This window comes from Xiphophorus hellerii, chromosome 19 (genome assembly GCF_003331165.1).
Source record: "Xiphophorus hellerii strain 12219 chromosome 19, Xiphophorus_hellerii-4.1, whole genome shotgun sequence".
Lineage (NCBI taxonomy): Eukaryota > Metazoa > Chordata > Actinopteri > Cyprinodontiformes > Poeciliidae > Xiphophorus > Xiphophorus hellerii.
The window spans coordinates 24,811,670-24,839,599 of NC_045690.1; the positions used below are offsets into that span (position 1 = coordinate 24,811,670).

The following is a 27,930-nucleotide window of genomic DNA, read 5'->3' on the forward strand; positions in this document are numbered from 1 at the left end:
TCGACTGCATTGATGTCTCACAAACCAAACATGCCTCTCTGTTAACAGCTGATCATGGTGCGCAGCATGTTGTCTCTGAGCCCCGGCGAGCGTCCCGAGGCGGCCGACATCACTGCCATGTCCCTGTTCCAGGAGCTGGCGCTGCCGTGCCGGCTCGCCGTCAGGCAGCGCTCCCGCACCTACAGCTCCTCCTCCATGGGCCGCCCCGCACGCCAGGCGTCCTCCAGCTGAAAACGCTGCGTGCGACGACTGCCCGATACGAGAAGCCCCACCCTGCCCTGTCCGGTCACATCGCCATCAGAGAATAGCAACAAAAAACTTTTTAGACGTGGACTATATCCCGCACAGTTAACTCTAGACAAACACCGTGGCATTGATCGTTCATGCAGCGTTATACTACCCAGCTTTCACCCTTTAAAACGGGGGAAAGTTTCTTTCAAAAGCATTTTTCTTGTGGTTATTTCAATGAAACGAAGGGCAGGTTCTTTTTTTTTCTTTTTTTTTTTATCCTGCTCTCTGCCAGCTGTGTGTAAACCTGCCCAGCGATTTCTCTGCAGCGTTTACCTCTGATCTGTCTCTAGAAACGGCCTCTTTTCTCACTCTTAACAAAATCATCCTCGACACTGATGCTAAAAAAAAAACAAAAAACAAATAGATCCGGTCAAAACGTGCTGCTCGCTCCCAACGTTGAGCCAGTGTTCAATCCCACACCGCTACGCCTCAGGTATGAAGAACCAAGGGGACACTCCTCACTCCGAAGGGGCCTTTGATGCTCGTGCGAACACCGAGTGGTGTTCCCACACACAACCTGCCTGATTTGGAAGACCAAAAAAAAAAAAGAAAACATAAAAAAAAGAAGACAACCATCTTTTTTTCATAATAATTTTTTTTAATAAGAGATGATGTATTGCATAGAGAGGAGTTTAAGTCCCGTCCGCCAGATGTGACTTACCTTTAGAAAGGGGCCGTCTGCCCTCTCAGGCTGAATGCTAGCGCTAACCCTCGTGTCGTTTTGCATGTATCAGACGGGAACGTGAAAGAATGAATGTGAGGTTGTTGTTTTTATCTTAAAGCCAGTACTTTTCTCTCTGTATAAATTTTCCAGATTAACTCCCGAGGTGCTCAATCCTTTTCTAGCACCTCTTCTTTTCCATTTGTACATAGTTGAGGGCAAAACTTTGTTTATACCCCTTTTCCCCCCCCCTTTGGTTAAGATAAGTTTGACCAATGTTGTACATATCGTAATATCATTGCTTGTAAAAGGCTTTTTTTTTTTTTTTCATATTGACCTGTAAGATAGTGTGATATACTGTGAGAGACGAAAACAAAGAGGAGGTTCGCTCTTTGCCGTTAATGGATAGCTGAATGTTACAGTGTGACCCCCCCGCCTGGAGACGAGACCACGGTGGTCACCTCTATGAAATTATTCTCAGTGTTTGTTTTCACATGTTTTTGGGGAACCAAGTGGAGAGCGTTGCCTTGCTTTGGAACGAGAAGAAAAAAAAACACCAGAGGGGAGCTTGCAGGACCCGGAGTGCCATTTGGAAAGACAGCTAAGTGTACTTTTCTGCAACCAATAACACACCTCTGATTATGGATGATTCAACAGCCTTCTGCTGGCGATTCCCCCCCCTGAAACGCACAAAACTAAAACTTTTTTATGGTTACAGTAATAAAGGAAATTGTTTGTTTGTTTTTTGTAGAGATGCACTGAGAATTTTCAGTTCGACGGGCAAATACAAATCTCAAACATCTGGTATTCTTCCGATGTTTGAACACACCATACACAAGAATTGTCAGCTACTGATAACAGTTCTCAGTGTGGATGTTGTTACTGTGTGAAGAAGACCTAAGGTTTGTCATTTCCAGTATCGGTGAAGCGTTTCGAGGTTCGGCTGCTACAACAGAGCTAGACTTCAATGACTTCTGGTCATTGACTTTTGTTTAGCCCGTTTTGTAGCGAACGTTTTCAGCTGTGAAAATAGTGGCCTGCCAAAATGACGTCAACATGTACCCGCCTTTTAAATTTGCCCGCTGGAACAAAAATGTCTGACCAACCAATCCCCATTTTGAAAAGGTCTGATGTGTAGGAGCTGCTGATGGGTACACTTTGTATTCCAAAATCAGATTTTCCAAGTTCACAGTCAAAAATACAACGATAACTCAGCCTAAAATCCAAATAAAACCTTCTGATGAAGACCACATGAAATTTTGGATCTCATTAAGCTCATAGCATATTTACTATAAATTTGAACAACTTGTAAACATGTACCTGTACTGTTTAAGTGCATCAAATGGAGGAAAAATACATTATTAGCATTTACAGCTATCTACAGCTAGCCTGCGTAGCTAGCTGTAGTTGCACATGTCACACTTAGCTTTAACGTCTTTCCTAAATCTGATCTTTTTTACTTTCAATATAGACTGAGCACTGATCAGATATAACATACACGAGAAAACAACGGAGGTGGTTGTTTTCAATCTAACAGAAAAATACATTATTAGCGTATAGGGGCTAACTATAGCTAGCATCATGACAATTAGCAACTCCAACTGATGTCCAACTTGAATTCCACACTTGGCTGCAACGTCTTTCCGAAATGTAATATTTGACGTTCATACAGAGTGAACACTGACCTGATATAAAATATGGGGGAAAATAGTGGAGTTAGTTGTTTTAAATCAAACTTTAAAACAACTAACTTATGGCTAACAACAACTAGCATCATGATAGTCATTTTTACTGACGTGTGGCTAAAATGCTTTTGATCCGTTACTTTCAATAAAGACTGAAAATTGACCTGATATAAAATATAGGGCAAAGTAATGGAGTTTAAATTCAACAGAAAATGAAGGATAGTCCCCATTTATTAATTGAAGCGTATGTTTATGACCTTCATTCGATTTTGATTAATTTTTCATATTGCACTTCAAAAATGAGGATAAATGTTAGTTGATGCATTTACAAACCTAAAGTAGTGTAATCTTTGCAGTTTTGATGCATTTAATAAATGACGTAAAAAGAAACCTGAATAAATCTGTGCTCAGATCGGTGCATCGCTACAAAAAAAACACACACAAAAAAACAGAAGTTGAGTTCTGCAGCTTTCCTGTGTCGCAACAATACAGCATTTCCATAAAAAGAGTTGGTTGGTACTGTTTTATCCCCTCTGCTGTGTCTGTGGGGGACCTGGACCTGATGACGGTTGTGTAATCCACATGGCCTTTGTTTTAATGCGCTGGAAGAGTCACATGACCTGATTTTTGGAACTACACACACAAACTGTTAGCTGTAGGTTGTGCTTTCTATGATTGTACTTTTCTAAACACCTCTTTTTTCACAATGAGTGCAGTTTTTATTATTGTTATTATTATTATTATTATCATTCTGCAGGGTTTTTAGATCACGTTAGTCTTGACTGTGTCAGACAGAGGAAGTCAAACTGATGGTTTTTTTGTTCGTTCATCTGGTCAGCTTACACAAGATGATTCAGAGTTGTAAAATTATCACTGTTTCCAAATTTAAACAAGGCCCACCCTGTTAAAAGTGGAAGCTGGGTGGTTTTTAAGTGATTTCGCCTCGTCAAAACCAAACCCTCCTGGTGTTGTTTTTGTATGTTACTTTAATCCTTTTCTGACATTTAAAAAAAAAAAAAAAGAAATATTGTTGCAATTTTTCTCTTTGATTGCTGGTTTATATTTCACGAGAGGGTTTGGAATAATCATTCCTCAGGAGTTTTTGTTTCCAGAATGAATTTTGCTCCAAATACATGTTGGATAATGGGACAAACCTTCACAACTGTATTCGACTACATTAGTAAAATACCGCATCATCTTTGTATACTGACTGCAGCATTGCTGTTTGGTGTATTAACAGTCATACCCAGAAAATGTGATCCCATCCTAAGTTTTCCGTCCTCGTTTGTTTTCCGTAAACCCGAGTAGTTTTCTCGGATAAATTGTTCGAATGGAAACCACTTCCACTGCGCGTCTCGAGCCTCTGCCTGCACACGCAGACGCTTTGGTCTCTGTGCACCAATCCCATTTCTCCATCTGTCCATGTTGAACTGTAAATATGTCGATTTGGTTTATTTATGTTTCGTGGGCGTGATCAATCCTTTGTGGGTTGGCGTTACACTGAGCGCTTCATGCCATGGAGCGCATTGGAATACGACTTCTTATAAGTCTGAATTTAATAAACTGTTCTATACAATTTTCACAGTTGTGTGTGTCATCAGTTTTGTTGGCCAGTTAAGGTTCTGACGAAGTACTTTCTTCTAATATCAACCATGCTGTTTGCTTGCGTTTGGCACAAGAGCCATTGTTAGCATGTCTGTCTAATGAAATTAGCGCTGCAGAAATTACCTTTATGGTGTCCTGAATCCAACTGATAATATTTGACCTAAAAAATGATGTTCGTTGCTGTCCTGCAAGAACAAAATGGACAACATTTTCAAAACAACCCCCCCAAAACATTCAGTCTTTAGATGTCAGAGCTGGTAGACTCTGCAAAAAGACTTGAAGCTGAAACGTCTGCAAGAAATGAATTCAACTAATATCACATTATTACCCAGATCACTTAAGAGGAACTAACGCCACTCTCCCGATTAGCATGACTAGCTTTGTATCCATTACAAATGTGTATGAAACTTTGTCAATATTCCGCTAATGTAAAAAAATAAAATAAAATCCCGCAATTACCGTGTTTCCATTAAATGAGAAACACAATTCAAATCTCATATGAATAATTTTGTTCACGCACCAAGTCATTCAAAAAAAAAACACACTGCATCATAATCCTCCGACTACTTCCTGTCGTTTTCTTCTTCATGGTTTGCGCCAGTGGCAACATCCGGTTGTCGATCATGTGACTCGTGTGGTGTGACATGAACCAATATCAATATTGCTAGAAAAACCACCTCATCCTAGAGCCAAAACTTTTTATTGAAGAATGAGAGTTTTTTTTTCTGAATTGCCGTGTTTCCATTAAGCAAATTCATCTTCAAAATGTCAAATAGCCAAATTCTATGGCCGATGGAGCTAGTGTTTAATTTCTTTCACACATTCAAAATAAGAACAAGAAATGGCTTCTAAACAATGTGAAGGCTCCATGGTGGAGCCAGCGGCCTGCCACTGGGTAATTTTTCTGTGTGAGCCTTTCATGTAATGACTCACCAATGGATGTTGGCCCGCTGTTTTTCAGCCCTGAAGCCAGTATGAAAGGAAGAAAGAGTGCCAAATATCTTCTCCGTGTGAAATTGTTTTATTGCCTTTATCTATAAGGTTCTATGAGGTCAACACCATCGAGCAACAATGGGAGATTGAGGGCGAGCCTGCACACCAGCTTCCAAATACTTTCTCATGCAGAGACTTGGTTGATAGTTCCCTGGCATTGCTGAATGGTGTTGATAAAACTAGCTCATGTGCATTTAAAGTTAGCCACACAGGTACGAAGCTCAGCGCTTCTCCAGCTAGGGGTGAAATATCTCCCTGTGAGTCGAGGACCTGCACGGCGTTAATTGCCACTGTGGTGGAGTTGGACTTGGAAAAACCTCTGCAAACCAATGTCTTCTTAGCAACGGTGGTTTAAGGTATTGCTGCCACTGCTTTATGAAGCTTTACTACTTGCTAAATCAGTGTAAAAGTGCTGCTTCTTCACAGCAGCACTAGCCGACTTTCCGCAAGCTGGCAGACAAACCGTATGGTTGGGGTCAAGCCTCTGTGGACTGTTTGGCTTTGCACAATGAGGTACGGTAGTCAACAAGCTTCTGAGTGAAATGAAAATGTTCTTTGAATTATTACTGATGCTACGGCAGCCCCTTTTACAGTATACTGTGAGGGTCTGGGCCCCTACTGGTGTCATTCATGCAAGGCTGACATAAATTCAAGCTTCTGACAAGGTGTTCCCCAAAACATGATCTATGAAGGAGAACCCTCTAAGTCACTCAATCAGTAAAACTGAAATAAGTCAAAATGTATGAATATGTAGACTCATGACTGTGCATGGATAAATATTTTGTATTTTCTTATCAAACAGCATTTATGCAATGAATCTACAGTGTAAAATGTTGACCTTCATGTTAACCTCCATAGTTCATTCTGTCATGTTGGACTAACTCATCTATGGGCCAAACCCTGACTGACGCTGAGATTTTTCCCAGTCAGTTATGGATGGTGGAGTTAAGGTGTCTTCTGTCTGGCCAGATGTTGTCTCTGAGGTTGAGCAGGGATTTTTCTTCTTAATCCAGAGCAGTTAACTCTTTGGGCTCCAGACCACAGGAGGGTTTAACTGTAGTCTAACACTGACTTTGGGTCCAAGATTACAGAGTGAAGATTCTGAACAAAACTAGGTACGTATATTTAAAGTATGAGTTCTGTTTGCTTGTCCACCTGAGTTGTTTAACCCTGTTTAGCCTTAGTTTCAGTCTTTTCTTTTGATCAGCCTTTTTTGCTGTTTGTTTAGTTATTGTTGGTTATAGTTATTCATGTTTTCCCAGCTTCTCCTGGCTCCACTGTGCCATCTTCCCCTCTCTCTCCCTCAGCCTGCCTTCTCCTCCGCCTTCACAGCTGCACCCAGTTATCAATCAGTCCCATTTCATTGTTCCAGCACTGACAGTTCCAGTCTCCTTCATTCCTCACTGGATTTTTCTGTTACCTCCTTGTACCTGGTTCGTGTTTGTTCCTGCTCTCGCTCCCCGTGTCCTCCCTGTTGCTCTGTAACTCATTGTTTTGTTATTTTCTCATTAAATATCCACCATCTACTCGCCACCTCTGCCTGCATTTGGGTCCGATCCTCACAATGACGCACCACGACGATACTGATCATTTCCAAACTTTTGGCTACAATTTCCTCAGATATTATTTAGTGAAGGTTAGTCTCTAAACATCTATGTTTTTTAGGTCTTATTTTACATCAATCCCAAAGCACTGCACTGGTCATCATCATTTCTTTCTTTGTCTGTGTGCAACAAGTTGATCCACGTTTGATTTCTTTGATTGGGCTTCACACATGACACTGTTTCTGTGCCTCTCGGTTAACTTATCACTACCTGTCTGCCTGTCCTTGCACTAACTCAACACTGATGAGCACACATAAGTTGCAAAACTGTGATGTCACCACATTTTTTGTGTGATGTCACCAGGCCAGATTATTATTTTTATTTTTTCTGACCTTTGTACCACAAACACATGTACACTGTTACTGTTTTGAACCCGTCTGGTTACAGTTTCAGAGGGACAGAGTTTTCTGGCATTAGATAACACCGGCCGACTTGAGGCAGAAGTTAAGCTCGAGGTTAATCGAGGACACGTTAAGGACACAGAGTAAACATTCAGTTCAGCTCACCAACTGTGTAAACCCACAGACAAAAGACCATTACTTCAAAAACCAGGCTTTGTTTGTGCCAGTGGGGCTGTTACCTGGGGCTACGCTGGTGCCTCAAATACAGAAATATTACTTTTGACTGAGCCATCGGAGGTTCAAATCCTGACCTTTGACCCCTTTGTTATGTCTTTCCCCCCATTCTCTCTCTGCTCATTTGCAGTCTGATTACTGCGAGGGACGATTAATGTCTTTCTCTTATCAGGTGTGGTCTTTGTGCAAAGGTCCTTCATAAAACATCAAACATGACAGCTTGTTTGCTTTCTTCCCCTCAAGCCTCCCATGTCAAAATAATGCAACCCTTGACCCTTTATTCAAATTATACATATATATTACTTGGTATTTTTATACTTTTATCTTTGTGTGAAGCTACAAGACTCAATTGCGTGTCACTTTGCTGCTGTTGCACCTGAACTTTCCCCAGTGGGGACAATAAAAGATATTTCTATTCTACTCTACTATCTCTTTAAACAATAAGGGAAACTCCAGATGATGATGATGTGGCTTTGGAAACTTCTGATAGGTTAGTCAACACATTTGAGTTAGCTGGAGTCACACCTGTGGATGTGTTTTAATTCCACACCTAGAACGCCATGCTTTTTTTGTTTGTTTGTTTTGTAACGGTGGGAAAGTCAAAAGAAATCAGCCGAGATGTCTTGAAGAGAATAACGGAGCTGCAGGACTGTGGGTTGTCTGGAGGAAGACAATTACTTCACAAGAAATATAAAAAATGACAGATTTCAGTTTGCGAAGGCGCACATGGACACTGCTGGCCATAAATGTATCTGACACCAACCCTGCCTGGTGCTTTGGATCCTGTCAGCGGAGAGCGAACCTGAGAGCGACGAGGGGAATGTGTCGAAGCTTGTTTGGCATTTCTGCCGGGGTTGTCTGAGTCACTGCTGCTGCTGTTCTTCTGATTGGTTGTTAGGGGAAAAACTACAAAAGAGGTAGTTTTATCTGCAATATTCTGCTCATCAAGTGAGTCTGTTATATCAGCCTCTAAATCTGATTATGCTTTATGTTTTCTTTTTGATCAGCTAAACACAAACCCACTGCCTTTCAGATGAACTCACAATTCTTCTTCTTCCACCAACTTTCTTTGTTCTAACTTGAAAAGAACTTCGCATTAGTCATAAGCTGGAATCAATATACCTTCAGGAAATTTTTTTTTTTTACCCCTCCAGGGGGTGTTTTTTTGTGGGCTCTAGTGTCCCTTATACAACAGTAGGCTGACAGGAAACTGGGAAGGAGAGGGGGGAAGACATGAGGCAAATATTGTCGGGAGTCGAACCCGCGACGGCCGCGTCCAGGACTCAAGGCCTCCAAATATGGGTCGAGCTAACCGCTACGGCACGCCCTACCTTCAGGAAAAATTTAATTGTTGAAACTGTTTTTTTTGTGTGTGTGTTTTGTTTTTACAAATAATTGAAAATAAAAAGGCAGCACAAAATGACAAGTGATAAAACATATGGCTTTACCAGATGTTTTTATGTCTGTATAATAGCGTTGTATGATAATTGTTAAATGATTTTGTCCAACAGCTACTTATTTCTTTCCCAGTTGTTAAATGACTTCCTGTGAAACATCCCGTGGTCTTGAGAAATCAGATCTCCCTCCAACTCGCGACAGTTACAAACAATACCTAATAAAATATAACATTATAATATGTAGCCTAAGCATACGTTATTTGAATGTGAAACGTTAGTGTTTACATGAAACTGTAAGCCATTAAACATTTTAGCTTGAAGACCTTCTCAAACTAAAATATTTGAAATGCAGGACTCATTCACGTCAACTGCATGTTTTTTTTAACTGAACATCAACAGCATAATCTCAAAACTACCGAGTTGAATGTCTAAATTATGACTTTGTATCTCATAATTATGACCTGTTATCAATTATGACTTTATCTCATACGTTTGACTTTGTATTTTATGAGTTTGAAAGAGTGAATGGTGTTCATATGAACGAGCAATGCAAGAGTGCAAATGAACAGAATAAAATTGTACAAGTAAACTTTTTACAACAAATAAATTAAAATGATGTGAGAAATGACACCGAGATTCACAGCGGAGATACCAGCCTGAGGAGGCGGGATTTATTACCAGTTTTCAAAATAAAGGTTCCAGGCCACGGACGCTGCGTTGCGCATTTCCGTCGCCATAACGTCACTTCTGGACGTCAATATGCGGCTCGGTGCGGCGCTGGGAAACAGCCGCTGAAATGATGGGAACTAAGTAACCAGCGAAGCCTTTCCTTCAGCGAAGAGCCTCCGCTGTTACCTCCAGGGAAACGCTACAACCGCGGCGATAAAGAAGGAGCCCACGCAGACTGACGGCTCCCTGGGTGGTTATCCCCCGAAGCGGCGGACCGCCTGCCTCAAGCAGCCATCTTTTGTGAGAGAATGTACGGGGCGACGCGGTGGGCCTGCTCGGGCTCCGGCTCTGGCCCCGGCCGGAGCTGGTTGATGCTCACAACCGCGCTGCTGCTCTCGGCCGTCGTGCTGCTGTCCGGGCTGCCGGGTCTCACCGAGGCGAAGGAATGCGACAAACCGTGTATGAACGGACAGTGTAACACCGCTACGGGCAGCTGTGTGTGTTTCCCCGGCTGGGTCGGGGACCAATGCCAGCACTGCGGAGGGCGATTCAGGTACACCGAGCACAGCATACCGCTGGTTTCATCACTGGGGCCGGTTCCGGTGGTTTGCTTTTCGTTAGAAGTAGCACAGCGCTTTACTATTACTGCTACAGTTTCTGCCACTACTACAACACAGGGACTGATGTGAAACTTCAAAGGCAATGAGAGAAAATTAGTTCAAAAGTAATTTCGACTGGATACAAATTTTCTCACCAACCAGGCTTTCCGCTGAAAATTGTCCTCTTTAAGTCTAAATCAAAATTTCTTTGATGGGTATTTATGCAGGCTGTTAATTCAACGTACTAAAAATATCAAAGCTTTAAAATATCACAACCACAAACCTCAAGAGTATGAACCTATGAAGTGCAAAGAAGCTGTAAGAACATTAGTTCTTGTTCGTTTTTTTTTTTTTACACATAAAAATCAGGGGGACAAACATGACATCTGTACATCTGCACAGTCATCTTTCACTGGAGTTTGCGGCTGCACATACTTTGGGTGAACTAATGCTAATGTGTCTATCCACACATTAGCATCTTTTCACAGCTGAAAAGATGCTAATGCTGAACATCAATTTTCAAGCATCTAAACTCTTCTTGACTAGTCTGGTTATATGTCTGAAGTCTCATACTTTCTATAAGACTTTTTTTTAACCCCCCCAGGATTTCTCTTTATTTGGCTTAATTTGTCTTTCCATCAACGCCTAACCCATAGCATGATGCTTTCATCTCCAAGATACACTGCTGCGCTGATTAATGCGCTCCTTTTGCAAAGGGCGAAAAATTGAAATTTTTATTAGATGTGCAAAGCTGATGGAGATCTTCCCTAAGAGGTAGGCAGCTGTAACGGCAGAGAAAGATGATTCTAGAAAGCACCTCATCAAGACTAAATCTAAACGCGAACATTTTTGTAAACGATTTCCCTTTTGTTCTTCAAAATTATTCGATTAAGTCAAGTTATAACTCGGTCTGTCGCGTGACACTCTAAAAAGATTGGCTTTGTAACATAACATGTAAAAAAAGTAGAGAAACTTTATCAAGGCACTGATGTGACTTCTTCCAATTTCCATCTGAAGAAAGCTGAAGAAAAAATAAGTATGGTCTAAAGGCCTCCAGACACGTACATAATACTTAAAAACCTTGTCATTAAAGGGAGTGAGCATTTAGGCCTGCCACGGTAACAGATTCTGCTGGCCCGTAAAATTGAAGTTATTGTGATGAACGATGATATTGTTGTTTTGAAGTCATATAACGGTAATGGTATAACAATGCAAGTATGCCCTATGAAAGATCAGTAAACGTTAATTTCTGACAAACATTTCACACTGAAACTGGAAGACATGTTAAATATCCAAAATGAATAAGTGTATCCTTGAGTCTGTAAACAAAATTGCCCTTAAAAAAAAAACACCAAGTTGAGACCAAAACACCATCCAGCTTTTTGGTAGAAAGAAAAACAATTTTACGAATGGAAACGACCTCGCTTGTTTTGACGTCGTCGTGCGATTAATTGATTTGTTGCGTCCGGCTTACTCGCGTTCTGTTTGGACAATATTTACCTGACGATAAAGCCTTTGAACTGTGTGGAAACAGCTGCGGGTTGCAGTTCATAATGTGGTGGTAAATACAGGAAACGCTCGCAAATTGTCCCCAGTGTAGGATGTGGGATACGACAGTTCCATCTTAACGTCCTCTCATATCATCGTGGTAGAACAGAGCAGAATAGAGTTGACTTCCCTTTTGGATCACTAGTTTAAAAAAAAATAAAAAACAGCCTTTTATTGTCCCAAAAAGGGGAAATTCAAGTGTAACGGCAGCATGAGATAGAATAGTTCACACACAAAAAAAGTTGCAAAAGTGTTAAAAGCAATGTATGTAAAAACCTACATTAAAAGTAACAAATCATAATATACTGTACAAGACTATAAGAGAAAATACTGAGCAGTTCTTGGAAACAGGAAAATCAGACTCATGATCCAAGGAATGTCGGTTCACTTTTCCAAAATAAAAAAAAAGTACATGATATTCATGTGTTTTGAAGTTTAAAAAACAAGTCTATTTACAATACAGCATATACCAGTGCAGAAAAACAGAAGTGGAAATTTTATTAAAAGTGAGTGAAAATGTAATGTACTACACTATGTACTTTCTACTTTGATATTACATAAATTTCTTAATAAAAAAAAAAGTAGTAAAAATATAAGACTGTGCAAATACCAGCAGGAATGTAAACACATTAATTTTTTTTTTTTTTTTAAGAGCAGTAAAAAGTACATTACGGTTTCACTGAGAGGAGGAAAAAACCCCAATCTGCATCACTTGATGACAGCTTCACTTAGCCTAACCGAGTGCTGATCATATTACCGACTGCTCTGGACAGCACTGCGCCTCTCTGAACATCATCCCACCGATTCGACACAAACGAGCGGCAGAGTAAAAGATGACTCTTCCCCTCGTTTACCTCCTCTGGACCCTGAATGGAGTCGAGCGCGGAAGCCGATCTTCCTGATTTTGCAGCGAGTTGGCGCGTCTTCACCGGCTAAGCGGCGAGTCAGCGTGGGCGCCATCTTTCCTTGGGTTTAATTTGTTGCCTCGTGTCATGCTGCCTCAGCACATTGCCAGCCTGTTAGGCTGTAAAGTTGAACCCGTGTAAGCCATGCCATGTTCTGCTGCGTGTGGCTCAGCAGTTGGACGACGAAAAGGAAGCCCAGCCAGTTGCTGAGCACATGTGAGGGTCGGCGCTGTCTGGACGGAGCGGTTTGCCTTTGGTCGTGCTTACACAAAGGAAAATAATAAAAAAAAAAAGAAAAGAAACATGGCTGAAACTCTACATGCTCAAGACCACCAGCACGAGGGGTTTGGTAAACCACAATCTTGGATTCGTGGCCCTTTTTTTTTTTTTTAATGGAATTTTTTCATTTATCTGACAGCATAATTCTATTTGCCAGTTTCTCATGTCTAGTATTCATAAAGCGCTAGCCTGCCATAACCGATTCAGATTTGTCGCTCGGAACCCTGAAAGGCAACAGAATAGTTTCGATGTCTATTTTGCGCGTTAATTAACATTTACAACCCAAAGAGACATTGGTATTTGTCATTACAATCAAAGGTTGACAGTAAAACAAATCAATGATTTGAAGCAAACTGCGTCATTGAAAGCTGTGATAAAATCCCACAGGTTACGATCCAAGCGTAACCTTGTTGGTAATCTGTACTGACAAACGCAGCGGGGGGGGAAAAAAAGTTGCAGCATAATTCCCTTTGTTTAAATATAAGTAGGGCTGGGTGAGATGGGTTAAAAATAAAATCTAACATTTTTTCATATCAGGTCCGATTTCCTATTTCAAGAGACGGAAAATATATTTTTTAAATTGTCTTTTATCTCAGTCATCCCTTCTGTGAGTTGTACAATGGCAAATTTTTGTTTAATTAAGAGTGTAGTCGTAATATTAGCAGAATAAAGATGCAGTTTTACCAGAAGAAAGAAGAAGTGAAAAAAGTTGTTTGAGGATAAAAAGCTTCTATAGACCAACTCCCTCTGTGTCGCTCTTTCAAAACAGGCTCAGTTGTTTTCACAATCGCTTCAAAGTGCTGCTACTGACAGTAATTTAATATTGAGGTGTTAAAAGATTAAGTATTTCTCTACCTGTAAAACTGACAGCAAAGTATATCTTCACAAGTTTCTCAACATTCCTCATTTAATTTTATTTTTTTGTTCTCATAAAATTACTACTTCATTTTCCTAATATTACTGGTCCTATGGAGACTATTCTCATAATATTCTGATTTTATTGTTGTACAACTTCATTCTTGTGTCGTTATGATTGTATCCTTTTAATATTATGACTTTATTCTTATTAAAAGTAAGATAAATCTCGACTTGGCCCTAATGTTCTGTCAGAGTTGATCTGAATCAAAAGTCTAAATAAATAGAAGCTGTAAAACATGCTTACCAAACAACATGATAGGCCAAAAATCGAAATAAGCTATAAAATCAATTTTATTATTTATAGATACAAAATTTATACAGCAGTCTAATATTGCTTTTCTGTAACGGTTGATCATAAATTTGATTTAAATTAGCACTAGCGGTTACATTAGTGTTTGAAGAGAGCAGCTGGTATTATGTAGCTCTGCAGTTAAATAGGATTTCATTGTTATACTTATGATTTAATAGCACTTCTGGTGGTTTGTGTTAATGCTAAACTAGAGGATTACCTACAACTTGTACTTTCTCTCTATTTAAACTTGTTCCTCTAGTTCCTCTACATCTGCAGCGTTTCCCACAAATGTTCTTAATTCATCATAAACTTTGAGATGGACTCTTTAAAATATAAAACGGAACAATGTTGCTAAGGTCTTACTCTCGCTTTAAAGTTGACCTTTGATTGTAAAATAATTCTCACATTTCTGTGCTTTGTCTCGCTTAATTTTTAAAGACCTCACTCTCAATTAAAGTCAGTAGCTTTGTCACACTGAAGTCATCCACACTGAAGAGTGTTGTTACCAGCACCTCTTAGTTTAGGTACAGGCATTCACTGATCTGAAAATAGATTGGCTCTTTTTTTTTTTTTCAATCTCCTGACTAGCCAATCACCGATTAGGATTGGTCAGTACCAATCGTCAGGTAATTTTTCAAGGCATCTCAAACGTTACACTATCAGTGCATTTTAGCCAGTTATATGCCCACCTGTTGCCCAGTTTGCCAAAACAAAATGGGACTGAGCGACTCAATGTGAAAATCTGAACTTGATGCTCCATGGCTCTAAAATCAGTTTTTGAACTTTCTGTTCCTTTGCTGTGTGCTTTGTAGGAAAAAATCAATGAAAATTCCCCTTCACTCCTGTTCAGAAACTTTTAGTTCTTCCTAGCCACTAAAGTGTTGATGTTGTGACTGAATTCCCAATAAGAACCTAGAAATGCACGGCACACACTCCCCCATGGAAAGTCTATCAGACTAAGCTAGCCAATTTATTTGGTACAGGCCACATTTGCAGTCTATGTTCATTATATACCTATTTTAGTCAGGTTAATTATCTCCAAGTGGAAGGGTAAACTCTGTGTTTTTCCCACTATGTGTTTTATCAGTGGCGTTGATTTAAAAACTGGTGGGTTTTCAGAGGGGAGCCTGCTGTCTGTGTCTGTATTTAGCATGCAGACAATGCTACCATACAAGGCTCAGGAACCCAGACTCTTAGAATACATTTTTGCTGCTTTAGATGGTTTCCTGTGTTGCTTTTATTAGTTTAACTCCAAGTTGTAGCCATAATTATTGCTTGTAATGTTGATACCCAAAGGCTGAGCCAATTAAATGATAAATTATAGCAACAGTAGTCGGCTCTGTCCTTCTTGGTTGGAGCCAAAAAGCACTCCCAAGGGCAAGCCATGGCATTTTTATTAGTACGAGATGGTTTTGTAAAGAGTACTCTTTTTAGACAGATTGAGGTCTTGAGTTGCTATTCTTTTGCGGACGGACAGATTTGTGAATAAGGTCCTTGTCTCTGCAACATAGAGCCAGTGTAAGCCTCTGACGTGTGTTCACTTACGGACACTAACTCTGATTCTTTGGCTTTCTAATGTAATGTGTAACCGCGTACCAGCGCGATGAGCTGAAAGAGTTTTGCACTTGTAGAATTTATGAAAATGTCGTTTCTTGCAGGACACTTAAAAGAAACAAAGTTTCAGCTAGCCTGCTATGGCTTCAGGGTTGTGGTTCTAATCTGCTATATGTATGCTAACGGTAAGTTTCATAGTTGACTTTGTTAGGGGCAGAACATACAGCTAGAAACCTACCATCATCCCCTGCCTTTTCTATCACTGTTACAGGTTTATAAAATAAATTTTTTAAAAATGGATAAACAAATGATGCTTAGCCTGGCAGGTAAATCCTGGTGGCCCGCCAGGCTTATAATACACAAACAGAAACTGATGTGCTAGCATGCTAACTATTTGAACTCAGAAAAATGCAACTATTATCATAAGGTATATTTACTAACATCAGGGGATTATTAAATATTGTGACAAAAAGAGAACACTTTAGCGTTATCTTTAATGCAAAATGCGATCACCTATTGGATTGCTGTATTTCTCTGCTGCCTGTTAGCGCAGATAGGCTAGCTTTAGTCCTGAATAGGCTAGCTTTAGTCTTTGTTAGACTGTAACAAGCATGCTGAGGCTGGTCAGTCGCGATTCGTACTTTCTTTCCAGAAAATATTAGCAAGAAAAAATGGTTGGCATACAATAGCTGTAGATGCACTGACTTTTTTTCTTTTTTGACAATTTTCTGTAATCTAACTTCACACCAAGCTGTATTACATATAGCTGAACTTGACTTCTGATTGAAACTTCTGATACGGCAGATGATAAAAGGGTTGGCCTATCATTAATCAGCTCAGAAGCTGGTTTTGGAACCAATATAGCCTTCTAGATCAGGAATTCGCAATAGCCTTATTTTGCCACCATGCCACTCCCAAGGCATGACGTCATGCCTTGGGAGTGGCACTAGTGATCTTATCATATCTGTTGCATTCACAGCCACTGTAAAAATGTAAAAGGGCCACTTCATTGAATATTTACCGCCACATGGTTGTAAAATGTTATAAACAGTGCTTTTATCGCATTGACGCTTTCGAAAGCTGGGACATATTGCATTGACAGAAGAACATTAATTCATTCAGGGCATCAGTTGCTGTCATGGTTCAGATTCATCTGCGGACCCCAACTAATTGAAGTTTTGAACATTCCAGGCAAAACCAAATGAAATGATTGAATTTCCAAACTCAGATTAAGTTTTGGTTGTGAATGGTATGAAAAGACAAGATCGTTTCCAAATAAATGAAGGTCACACTAAAATGTTTCTAATTAGCAGAAGTGTTTGGAAGGTTGGCTTTTATAATTCTGAACCTTCATTTATGGTTTATAAGAACTGCATTTAAAATCTGGCACTGAAATTTCAGGGTGGCCTTAATATGGAGGTTTTAAATTTGTCTAAGATTTTAACCTCGTGTGTTAATTTGATTAAGATGCTGCAAATATTTAGCAGAAAGCCAATGTTGAGTTGGAGACGATGGCATCTGAAAATTGTGCTTTCTCAACTTAATCTAAAAACAAAAAAGAATCTTAAACTAGTCTAAATAAATTAATTTCACTAATAATTAACCATGTATTGCAGTACTAGCTAGTAGCTTACCATGCAGTCTACCTCTCAATTCCCATCCAAAGCAGTACATGTTGTATTGGTTAGCTGACTCAGTTAAAGTTAAGTGGGTCATCCAAAGCTGATGAGTCGACAAACTGTTTAATTGCTGTCATATCAGATTTTGTGTACTGATTACAACTGTGGTTGTGTTTTGTCCTGTTTAAGGCACCACAACATGCAATTCTTCAATATCTGAGTTTTTCTTGATGTAAAGTGAAAGTAGATAAAGCAGGTTTCATAATTTTTTTCTAGTTAGCGTTAGTACTTAGCAAAGTAATAATGTAATGTGTGTGTGTGTGTATATATATATATACAGTATATATAAATTTGTGTTTTTCATGATACAAACATAAATTGATTTTAATTTGGTTTCATGGATGTAACATTTACCTCAAATGGCAAAGGAGTTGGAAAAGAGGCTTCATGGATCGAAAGAGCAAAGGAGAAAGTTCAAACCATCTGGCAAAAGCAAATGAAGTGGATTAGCAGCGTCTGCTAGCAGCTGATGGCATCATCCAGTGTAGTATAAATTCGCCAATATTTTCTGGCTACAGTTTTTTTTTTAATGTATCAAAATGTGGAGAAATCACATGTATTGTTGAGCAATCTGTTGGTAGAAATTTTGTTTTTTTAAAAATAAGTGACAAGAAAGGTGTTAAAGCAGCTGTGTGGCACGTTGGGATCAGGAGTGTCTGAAGCTGCTTTCCGTTTGAAGGAGCTCAGCTTGTCTGCTGGCTGGGAGTCCCTGTATGCCCCGGAGAGCTGTGATTACCGGCTAACCGCTGAACTGATGCTCGCATCTTTACCTGCTCTCTCAAAGCAGTTGGTAAGCTGTGAACCTGTGATACCAACCCGAACCGTCAGCAGGAATTTGTTCTCTCTGTGGTTATTTAGGACTTATAACTGAGGCTGTCACAATAAGAAATAAATCAATTAATTGCAAGATTAATTAAAATGAGTGTGATCATTTCCCTTTGGACAACAGCCGAAATTTTGAGAAACATTAGGAAAACACTTTTGCTGTGTTTTCCTTGTCCTGAGTGAATGATTGTTATTTTTGGAAATACAATTTCAATACTCCATTTTAATTCTTTTTATTTTGGAGACTTTTTCAGTTGCGGTGTTGGATGTTCTTTAAAGCTTTTCTTTCTTATCTTTGATTGGTTTTACTTACATTATTGTGCCATTATTATAATTACTAACTGAAAATGACCTCAAAATGACAATATTATTGTTTATTGCAATAACTTCTGGGACAATTAATCGCCTGACTAAATTTATTATCATGACAGGCCTTCTTATAACTACTGCAGATACTGCGACCACTTTTTTTTTTTTAAAGAGGAGAAAATTCAGAGAAAAAACAGAAATGTTCTGAGATTAATCAGAATTTTTTTGTGAGATTTTCTTGGAATTCTACTCCCCCTTTCTTTTATGTTTGCATCTACAATGTTTGTCACAAGATACACCATGGTAGCGTTTAGTGCAGCACTGTCATATGTTTGGCATTCTCTTAAAAACACCCTTGCCAATGGACTTTGAGCCTCCCAACCCAAACAACCGCCTGCAAGTGTTGACCTGTCCCTTTGTGGCTTTAGGAAACCTTTCACAAACAAGAGGTTGCAGCGCACTTGTTGCCTAGATATGAATAAAGTAATCTTTCACAACACACATGGCTGGAGCTACCAAAGTTTCTTTGGTTTCCAGAAGCATATCCTCTAAATCTTGCGAGATCTGTCAGAATAACATCTGGTTTCTGAGGTTTCTTGAGGATGGAGGTGTAATCTTTGGGCCGAGTCGCGCGGCTCAGCAGTCGATGCGTGTTCTCGGCTCGGCCGACTCTGCTGACCTTAAGGTGAGACTGTTGTGGAAAACAACGGTCTGGGGCGCGTCGGTGGGCTCGCTGTTGTTAATGATTACTCTCTCTCGCTCCCCAGAGCGGGCGAGCTTCCCTCTGCTGGCAACAACAGGCCGTACTGTACAATTACCAGCGTTTGTGTCATGGCCTCCTGTAATTTGCCATGAGGTTTAATCATCTTTACTCACTCTGTTGCTCACTCATCTGCTGCCTGAAGTGACGTGTGGCAGCAGAAGTTGGTGTTTACCTGAACTCATTGATCTGCTGGCCAACTCTTGCGCAACAGTGCAAAGTTTTTTTTTTGTTTTTTTTTTAAATCTGTATTGACTCTTTGCATGTCAGCTTCCGCGTTCAGGGAACGCGGCTCGGTCGCTTCCAGTCTATTGAAGATGGCATTTTATACTAGGTGCTAGCAAACTTGCCAAAGGTAACAATTAATGTTGTACATCAATCCGAAGCTCCAACAAGTAAGCTGGAGAAAGGTTTTAAGATGTACGCCTCGTTATGCATTCACGGATATGAAAGTGAGTTTTACTTTCTTAAACTTTGTGGCTAACATTAGCTTTAGCTTATGCTAGTAGGCAATATTCTTGGACATTTTCATTATAAAAATGTACTACTTAAGTATCTAAACATTTTTAATCCATTCTAACAGAAATGTTTTTACCTTATTTTGTACTTATTTTCAAGTATATTATACTTGTTTATGGTCGTTAGTGTCAGAGACCAAGTAATGGGGGAGATTAAGGTTCAGGCTTTTTGCTTCTGAAGCCTGAGGAACAACAAGCCCATAGCTTAACAGTAGAGCAGCTCTGGTGTCAGAGTTCTAGTTCAGCTGACTGTTCAAGTTCAGAGTTGTTGCTTTTAGAAAAATATGGCCGTGTTCCCTAAGGTCTCCGTGTTACTTCGCTTTATTAGTTTTGCATGCTTCTTGTGAAGAGCTCAAATAGGACGGTGTTTACAGCAGTGTGTACAGGCAGATCAGTTGCTCGGCTGCCTGGCTCTGGTCTGCTCTCTCGTTCCCATAAACTCGCTCTTTCAGGCTGAATACAGATGTGATTCCATGGAAATAACACAGGAGGTTCCTTTATTTACCATTCGTCTCCCCCCGGTGGTTTTGGGCTGAAGAAGCTGATCAGGAGTGACGTGAAGGCTGCAAACTTTGCTACGAGGCGTTACAGCAAAGTTTAATTTACCTGGTAGCGACAAATATTTAAAAGCCACCGTCTTCTTAATTCAGGACCGTTTGGAAATCCATGAAAACTTAAAAGCCCATTATATTAGGAAGACAACAATGTTCGTAGTATTGCTTTAGTTGCTTCTGAAATACGACTTTGTCTTTTCTAGCTGTCATTATAATTCAAAGCGGAAGCGAAAGCCGCATTTCGCTCATGCGGATGTGACATCAGCGCCTTACGTGCAAAGAGCCTATTGTGACAGATATGCACAATTGTCGAAATGTGGAACTATTTGTAGCTTTTGGTTAAACATTTTTCTTATGCAATTTTATTACTTTTAGTACCATGTAAAATTGACATCGTTGAGCTTTACATCATATTATTAAGTTATTCCCTCATTACAAACATACCTGAATGTTGCCTTGATTCTTTTGTCCATGTTTGAGAAATTCTTTCATTTCCATGGCAACCATTCAGCTGTGCAAAACACCTGGGTGGTTCTAGCTCCACCTTCGAGACGCAGCTCCTCCTCTGAGCTGCGGTTCCCAACCTTTCAGGCTTCCGCCTCACAGAGCAGCCCTTCCCCTCTTGCCTCCTTCAGACTAGCCAGCAGCAATTAGCAAACACCTGGTGGAACTTATGATCTGCTGAGCTCATTATAGGAGCTACTTCTCAGTGCAACGTTGGTAAAAAAATTTTGTGTAAGAGTTAATAGAGGAGCCATGATAACTTCCTGAATAAACGATTCATTAATCAATGATTAATGATTCATTAATCATCGATTAATGAATCCTGAAGGTGGAGTTTCAGAAAGAACTGGAGCTTCTTAAAAAGACAGAGGCCCAATTTTAAGGCGCTAAATTACAAAGTCAAATTTGTTTATAAGTGTATTTGTGGATTTAAATTTGTTCTTTCTTTCTGTCTCATTTCTCCTCTAGGCTCACAGGACCGTCTGGTTACCTGACTGATGGCCCAGGAAACTATCAGTACAAAACCAAGTGCACCTGGCTTATCGAGGGACAGTAAGTACAGAGCAAACTCACTACCATCAGACCAGCAGCCACAGCGCCTGAACAAAATACTCCTATCATTTGAACTTTTTTTGTTTTGTTTTGCCACATTTTAAGGAAATGATACAGTTTTCAAACTGTTTTCAAAAAAAATATCTGCAAATGTGGCATGCCTTTGGATTGATTCTTGAGACTCAATTTTGGTTCTTTACATAAAACTACAATATGATACATTAAAGTAGGGAGCTGTAATATGAGAGCATGTGAAAGCTTAATATGGCCTAAAAATAAAATCTGATGTTTTTTCATATCAAATCTGTTTTTAATCAATTTTGTTTTTTGGATGAAAAAGAAATTGTAACCTTTTTTTTATGTGCTTTTATTCCTAAATTTAAAGTCCGAGTTAACACCAGATGGCAGATGATTGTGGCGATGGTAGTTGGTGATTAAAAAAAATCCCAATTTTCAAAAAATGAAATAAGCATAAAAACAGAAAATTTCATTAATCTATAAAATCCATTTGTCGCACTTCTGTAGTATGAATATGTTTTTGAATTATAGTCATGCTAGCTGTGCTAATCACAAATATAGGATACTAAAGAGTGCTCTAAATGTCAAATATGTCACAATTTGTCTTAAAATAATAGTAAAACCATCAAAAATGTGCACTAGTGCAAACCTTTCCCAACTGGGTATCATGGGTGAAATCATAAGGTGTGTCTTCAGCAGAACAACTACTACTGAAAATGAAAAAATCTCACTGGAACTGGGTCAGATTCTTTAGAACACAGTTTGTAATTTGACATAATTCTACTTTTTATGGGGGAAAAAAGAGACAATTTCAATGGTTGATTTACCTTAGAGCAGTGGTCCCCAACCTTTTTAGTACCGCGGACCGGTTAAGACTTCGCAAATTTGCTGCGGACCAGTGGAGGGTGGGTGCGCGCTTCTGGAAAAGAAAACCGGGGGGGGGTCGAGGGTGGAGGAGACCGAAACCGATGCTGTTTGTGGGCTCAATGTTGCGCAAGACGTGACCGACAGAATCCGGTTAAAGGATTTTCAAAATAAAAGATCTTCCAGACTCAATACATAACACGGAAATATTTAATTATTTCTTGCGCGGCCCGGTACCAATTGGTCCACGGACCGGTACCGGTCCGCGGCCCGGGGGTTGGGGACCACTGCCTTAGAGTAAACCATTCAAGCTGCATTAAAGACTAAAACTAAAATGTTTTACTGTCCCTGCAATAGAGAGCACTATTTGTTTCCACAGATGGAAAACAACATTTCATAAATCACAAACTGTGTTTTCAAGAATATATCTTCGGGGTAGAACAGTTCTGTCCAATTTTCACCCATGTTAAGTGTTTTAGATTACATAATTAACCAAAGGTTGTCCAGAGATTCCCTGTTAAAAGTTAAACATTACTGAACAGATAATCTTACAACATGAACACCATTTCCTCTGTTGATACTCGCTCCAAGGGAAAGAAGAAAATAACCACATATCACACCCGATATTGTCCTTGGAATCTTTACCAATATTGGCGCCTATTACTGCCATAGGTAAAATTATGCACCACACTGTGACTTTAATGCAACAACACGTATCCATTTGGAGTTGTCACAAAGCCCTGGTGTGTCCTTATGTGCCTGTGTTGATGCTCCTGCACTGCAGTCGTGCTGCTGCTGAATGAGAACTCTGATTTGCCTCTAACTTGCTAGCAGACAGACAGTGCCAGCAGAAACTTAAAGTGAAACTGTCACCAAAACTTCCTGTAGTGCATGGCAGTTCTATAAACAACATTGAAGTGGTTCTGCTCTGTACAACATAACAATAAAACTCGCTATCAACATTTTTTTTAATGTTTGACGTCACTTATGGTGTCAACTAATCCCTGCAGTGATCCATTTTTTTCTCTCTTCAGATACCGATATCTGAAGTTTAATATTGGCCGATACCAACTGAATACTGAAAAACAGCGCAAAATTGACTTAAAATGATTTTTTAAAACACTTACATACTGAATTATTTTTTGCTAACTCTGCACCAGAACAGCTTCAGAAGCTGTTGGTGTATTGACATGTTTTTCATGTCGAACATGAAACACAATTTTTAATTTGTTCAGTCAGTGCAGTTAGGAGTAGAACAGCCAATGGAAAATGACAAAAAGGAAACTGAAAATGACAAACACAATAGTTGGCTACCTTGTTCAAACATGCAAAAACAAACTGCAACAAACTTTCTGTCAGATGGTTCAGAAAGTGCAATTAGGAATTCTAAATCTTATGTAAAATAATAATAAAGCATGACATCACTGAAATCACAGTGCATAGAATTAGACTGAATAGATCTGTCCTTATGGACCGGGCACATAGCCACCGATACCTGATATATACATATTTTTTCAATATCAGGATGGATACAGATATTTTCTGATCAGTTCATCTCTACTCTTCAACTTAACTTTACTTCCTTTGGTGTTTTTTTTATGACTTGATAAAGTAAAACTGAGTTCAGTCTTACTACACTGCATTGGTAGCACAATGTTAACCATGTGTACTTGTTTTTTTTAAAGTGCTAAATAAATAGACATGTTATAATATTGCATGATTTGTTCTGGTGAGCCGGTTCAGTTCTTTCTGCATAGACTTTGTATCTTCTCCGTGTGTGTGTGTGTGGGGGGGGGGGGGGGGGGGGGGGGGGGGGGTTTCTCTGGATACTCCAGCTTCCTACAGATTAGTGACATTCATGTTAGTTGCCCTTACTGAGTGTGAGCAGTGAGAGTGAGCATTCTCCTTCTCTGTCTCTGTTTTGCCCTATAATGGTTTGGCAAATTATCCAAGCTACGCCCTGCATCTCGCCGATGACTTGGTGAGAAAAGCACCGGCTCCCCCACAACTATGGACACTTCCATGGGTGGATGATTGTTTTTCTCCAGTTTTACTTGTTTGGAGTCTTTTTTGGGTTACATAATCTCTTTGCAACGTGTGGAGGTGGGCTCTCTACTGCTCGGTTCCACTCTAAAGCCTGGGTGAAGTACAATCTGCTGCTGTCAAGTGGGGCTGAACGACATGGCTGAAAAACGTATCACAATATGAATTTCATCGTATCATTCGATATTGATCATTATTGATTAGTTTTTATTTGTTTTAAATATATGAAATCCTGCCAAACTGGTGTTGGAAACAGGGTTTTTATGTTTTATTTTTAAGCAGCTATGAAGCACGCTGGCGAAACCTGAAACTGCTGTTGCACAAGTTACTCAACAGGTTGTTGCTAGGTAGCCTAAGAGTGAGTGACTTAGCTGATGCCACCTACCTTGCTTAACTGTGAAAAAAAGTTATTTGTATATGAATATGTATCAAAGTGGTTAGATTGTGACACGGATTTCTTTCATAATTCCATAATTCACATTTTTCAGCCATTGTTTTCAGTTCGGTCTGGCTTCCTCTGGTGCAAATTTACGACACACGTCACACCAACGACATAAAAGTTGAATCAAATGCGATATGCCAATTCAGACTGCAGACATTTAGAAAACAAATCGGATTAGTACCACGTATGGAAGTGTCTTAAATCAGATTTTTTTTAAAAAAATGCATTTATTGTTTTTAAAGATCAGAATTTTTCACAGCAATTCAGACCGTAGTGACAAAGTGCCAGCTAAAGGTCGCATATGGGCAAAAAAAAATTAGGATTTGGGTCGCTTTCGCCTGCTGTGTGAACGTAGCCTGTGATGAAGCTGAACAATCACATTTGGGTCAACAAAGGGCTGGATGTTAGCTGTACTGTTCTTCGGTAGTTATTAAGCCGGGTACCCGAAGGACACCTAATATACGGACAATATCTGGTGGAAAAAACAGAATCCATCCAAATCGTCAGTCCTTCATAAAGATAGGAACAGTTTAAAACTCTTTTATACCTTTAAAGCCAATTCTTATCCCGTTAATTGAAATTATTTTTTAAAATGAGCCTTTTTTCCTCTCCTGAAATCAGAACCTTTTGCTAGGAACAACAGCAAACTCATAAAAGTTATGTGCAGAATCCGTCGCTCTGATCCGCCGAGGCTAGGGAGATAGTTTCCAGACACTGATGGATGAAAATTGGGAACAAAGTAACTGCAAGAAATCCAATACTGCCTATTGTTTTAGGTCAGCATAACAGCTTCCCAGAGGACGGATTGGACGGGCTAAGCTCACAAATCTTAGACTGCAGATTTATCAACACCAATAAATGTGTCAAGCACTAAAGAAACGCCCACTGATCAAAAGGGAATCCAAAAGATGAACGTCATGATGTCTTGCTCTCCATTATGAGAACGAGAATCCATTCTGTATAGTCAGGACATGTTTAAATGCCCCACTGTGACACCATTCATTAGTAGCATGTAGTGTCTTAAGAAGTATTCACACCGCTTAAACTTTTCCACGATATTTAGTATACTGGAGGTGACACAGTGCATTGCACCAGGATTGGTTTTTCTTTTTTTTTTTTTTTTTTACCCCTCCAGGGGGTCTTTTTGTGGGCTCTAGAGTCCCTTTTCATGAAGTAGGCTGACAGGAAAGGGGGAAGGAGAGAGGGGAAGACATGCGGTAAACGTCGCCGGGTCCGGGAGTCGAACCCGCGACAGCCGCGTCGAGGACTTGAGGCCTCCAAATGTGGGTCGCGCTAACCCCTACGCCACCACGGCACGCCACCAGGATTGGTTTTTCAAATTTATATTCGTATTGGTGGCATATTTTCATACATCACACTGAATAAATAGTGAATAGATTGTGTATGACATCCAGCAGCACCCTCATAGAAAATCCCAATAAGAAAGATTGAATTTCATTGTTGTGACATTCAATTCTCTTCAGATGTCACATGAATCTTAAAAGGAAGGTAGAAAGAGATGTATTGAATTGTACGGAATTGATGACTTTGCATCAATAACTTTAAACAGGCTGTCTGCGCTTCCTTAAAAAGTCTTAAATTCATGCATCTAAAATGAAGTCCTGAAAATGTCTTCTTTTGTTTATTTTTTTCCTTGCAGGACTTTTCTGTCAGGCAAAAGTTTGAGTTGTACACAGACATATTCTTAGTTTTCAACTCCTTGGCGGGACAAAAGCTCCCCGGAAAATGGTGGCGCTGCTAGTGCTGATCTAAAAGCAGCATATGTTGCGACACAAACTCTGAAGTCGGAAGTTCAGTGGATTTTAAACTCTGGTCAGTCACCAGCCTTGCCTATTGAAGATTCTTTTTTTAAACAAAGCTACTAAGGAGGGAAAGACCGCTGAGAAGGGGGGACCAAATTAAAATGGAGAGCCACAGATGCAGCTGTGATGACAAACAGGGAAAAAGATCAAAAGGAATTGTAATTAATGTCTCAAACTAAAGAAAAAATGTGACTAAATAGTTAAAATATGCTCAAAAATGGTTAATCTCACAAGTAGTACCAATTGTTCTTTAATAGTTTTCCATCCTTACAAAAAATAGCAAGCTAGCTTGATATTTTTTGAGTTGCACACAGACAACTCAAAAAATACAGGTCAATGCGATACAGGTCATATATTTCATTCACAATGGTGTTAGAAAGACTTAAATTCAAGTTGATGAAACTTGCAGAACCCCTTTTACCTTAAAAGGAATAACTTTGTACCATTGGACATGTTTTCCTTAAATTAAATGGCTTGCAGTGACGTGACCCATAAAGACATTTAGACCTGATTTGTGTGGTGGTGTGTTTTTTTTTTTTTTTGCTCTTACCCTCAAAGGGACTCTACTGGCTGCTGCTAATGTAGAAGAGGACATTTCTTTGTTGCGCCTCCTTAGCCTGTCCAGAGTTTGTGTGACTGGTCACAAGTCTTGCCCTGTAATGAAGGGGCTCAGGGGCTGTTGTCATGCCTAGTTTATGTTTTCCTCTCAGAGAGGGGACAAATGAATCGCCACTTTACTTAAATGAATGGTCACATTTTTAGGACAAAAATGTGACCATTCATAACACACTTCCTACATCCTGTATTTCACCAAAGAAGCACAGGAGGGATCTTTGTTCTCTTGTGAGTGATTTCGTTTTGGGACGTTAAATAGATTTGCAGCTGAGACATATTTATATAAATCTCATGTTTTCTGTCAAAAGCCTCAGTAAGCAGGCTTGCTCTGCTGTCTGCTGCCGCTGGTGGTCAAATTTAGTGATGCAACAATCAAATGGCTATGATTGGCATGTCAAATACCCCCCAAAAAACCCTACTTTTTTTCTGTTCACTGAATGCACCGGCACTGAAAAGCCCCACTATTGTCTGTAAAGTCGTGAACAAAATGGTTTGTTTTGAGTTGAATAAGAACTCTTAAAGGCTGGAGTTACAAAGAGTCAAAACTCCTACCTACATCAAGGAATCTGCTCTATTTTCTATTTATCTATTTATTTATTTTTTTTGACACTAGCTGCGTTTCCGTTACAAATGTGCACAAAACTTTGTCAATGATATCGAAAAAACATAATTTTGCAATAGTGGTGTTTCCATTAAATAAGAAATGCAATTAAAATCACATGTGAATAAGTGTGTTCATGCGATAAGTCATTAAGAAACACGCCGCGCCACGATGCTCCAGTGACAACATCCGGTTGTTGATGATGTGGCTCATGTGATGGTATATATGTTTCCATTACTGTTTTGGTA

General features: G+C 39.7%; 2 protein-coding genes across 4 annotated transcripts in view; both read left to right on the top strand.

Moving 5' to 3' along the window:
* eif2ak3 (eukaryotic translation initiation factor 2-alpha kinase 3) overlaps positions 1 to 4,219 on the top strand; it is a 39,721-nt gene extending 35,502 nt beyond the window's left edge. The window contains exon 18 of the mRNA XM_032547063.1: positions 49 to 4,219. Within this exon, the coding sequence (XP_032402954.1) occupies positions 49 to 231 (183 nt within the window). The 3' untranslated portion in view covers positions 232 to 4,219. The remainder of the gene's footprint in view (positions 1 to 48) is intronic.
* A 5,345-nt stretch (positions 4,220 to 9,564) lies between these two features.
* atrn (attractin) overlaps positions 9,565 to 27,930 on the top strand; it is a 152,641-nt gene continuing 134,275 nt past the window's right edge. For 2 of the 3 annotated variants that reach the window (XM_032547563.1, XM_032547560.1), the window contains exons 1-2: positions 9,566 to 10,033; positions 21,193 to 21,276. In XM_032547563.1, coding sequence (XP_032403454.1) covers positions 9,789 to 10,033; positions 21,193 to 21,276 — 329 coding nt within the window. In that variant the 5' untranslated portion in view covers positions 9,566 to 9,788. Of the gene's footprint in view, positions 10,034 to 21,192; positions 21,277 to 27,930 lie in introns of all 3 variants that reach the window. The other variant, XM_032547559.1, reaches the window with a different exon arrangement.